This window comes from Gekko japonicus, unplaced genomic scaffold, assembly GCF_001447785.1.
Source record: "Gekko japonicus isolate JY-2015 unplaced genomic scaffold, Gekko_japonicus_V1.1 scaffold275, whole genome shotgun sequence".
NCBI lineage: Eukaryota > Metazoa > Chordata > Lepidosauria > Squamata > Gekkonidae > Gekko > Gekko japonicus.
In genome coordinates this window covers 466,077-467,375 of record NW_015170895.1, presented here as the reverse complement: position 1 = coordinate 467,375, position 1,299 = coordinate 466,077, and the positions used below count along the sequence as shown (strand labels likewise).

General features: G+C 59.1%; 1 protein-coding gene across 2 annotated transcripts in view; it reads left to right on the top strand.

Moving 5' to 3' along the window:
- The window catches only part of TLE3 (transducin like enhancer of split 3), a 62,790-nt gene that overhangs the window by 48,619 nt on the left and 12,872 nt on the right, over positions 1-1,299 (top strand). The window contains exon 11 of one of the 2 annotated variants that reach the window (XM_015418511.1): positions 1,056-1,231. In XM_015418511.1, coding sequence (XP_015273997.1) covers positions 1,056-1,231 — 176 coding nt within the window. Of the gene's footprint in view, positions 1-1,055; positions 1,247-1,299 lie in introns of both variants that reach the window. The other variant, XM_015418510.1, reaches the window with a different exon arrangement.

Below are 1,299 nucleotides of genomic sequence, written 5' to 3'. Positions count from 1 at the left end.
GGCCAACAACAGGGCAGAGAGGCTGAGGCCTTCCCCCTGATAAGAACGCCAGAAGGGCCCTGCTGGATCAGACCAATGAGGGTCCATCTAGTCCAGCATCCCGTCTCACACCGTGGCCAACCAGTTCCTCTGGACGGCCAACAACAGGGCAGAGAGGCTGAGGCCTTCCCCCTGATAAGAACCTCAGAAGAGCCCTGCTGGGTCAGACCAGTGAGGGTCCATCTAGTCCAGCATCCTGCCTCACACAGGGGCCAGCCAGTTCCTCTGGAGGGCCAACAACAGGGCAATGGAGTCCAAGGCCTTCCCCTGATGTTATCAACTGGCTCTGTGATTCAGAGGTTTAGTGCCTCTGAATGTGGATGTTCCCCTACTAGTTCTAGGCAAAGGGAAGTGAGAGAATGGGCAGAGTGATTTCAGACTCCAAAGGGCACTCCATTCCTTCTTTTGCTAAGGAGTTGTGGAGAATATAAGAGCCCTGCTGGGTCAGACCAGTGAGGGTCCCTCTAGTCCAGCATCCTGTCTCACACAGTAGCCAGCCAGTTCCCCTGGAGGGCCAGCAACAGGGCAGGGAGGCTGAGGCCTTCCCATGATAAGAACACCAGAAGAGCCCTGCTGGGTCAGACCAGTGAAGGTCCATCTAGTCCAGCATCCTGTCTCACACAGTGGCCAGCCAGTTCCTCTGGAGGGCCAACAACAGGGCAGAGAGGCTGAGGCCTTCATAAGAACCTCAGAAGAGCCCTGCTGGATCAGACCAGGGGTCCATCTAGGCCAGCATCCTGTCTCACACAGTGGCCATCCAGTTCCTCTGGATGGCCAACAACAGGGCAGGGAGGCCGAGGCCTTCCCCCGATATTGCCTCCTGGCTCTGGGGTTCAGAGGACTCCGGCTGAGCAGCATTGTACCCTCTTGTCCCCAAGTCGAACCTGAGGAGACCTTAATTCTCGCGGGTGGGAGGCAGGGGCTGCCTGGCCCCCCCCCCCCCAATTAAGAAAGTGAGTGATTTGTTCCATCAGCTGGGTGGTTGTACGAAACGGCTCTCCTGCCCCTCTTTCCAGCATCTGCCCTGAGGACGCCCATCTCAATCGCGGGCTCTTACGCCACCCCGTTTGCCATGATGGGGCATCACGAGATGAACGGCTCCCTCGCCAGCCCCGGGGCCTACACGGGTCTCCACAGCATCCCGCCCCAGATGGCCGCCGCCGCTGCTGCCGCCTATGGCCGGTCTCCCATGGTGAGCTTCGGAGCTGTACGTAGACCTCTTTTAGCTCCTCTCTCAATGGGGGGGGGGAGGGCGAGGGA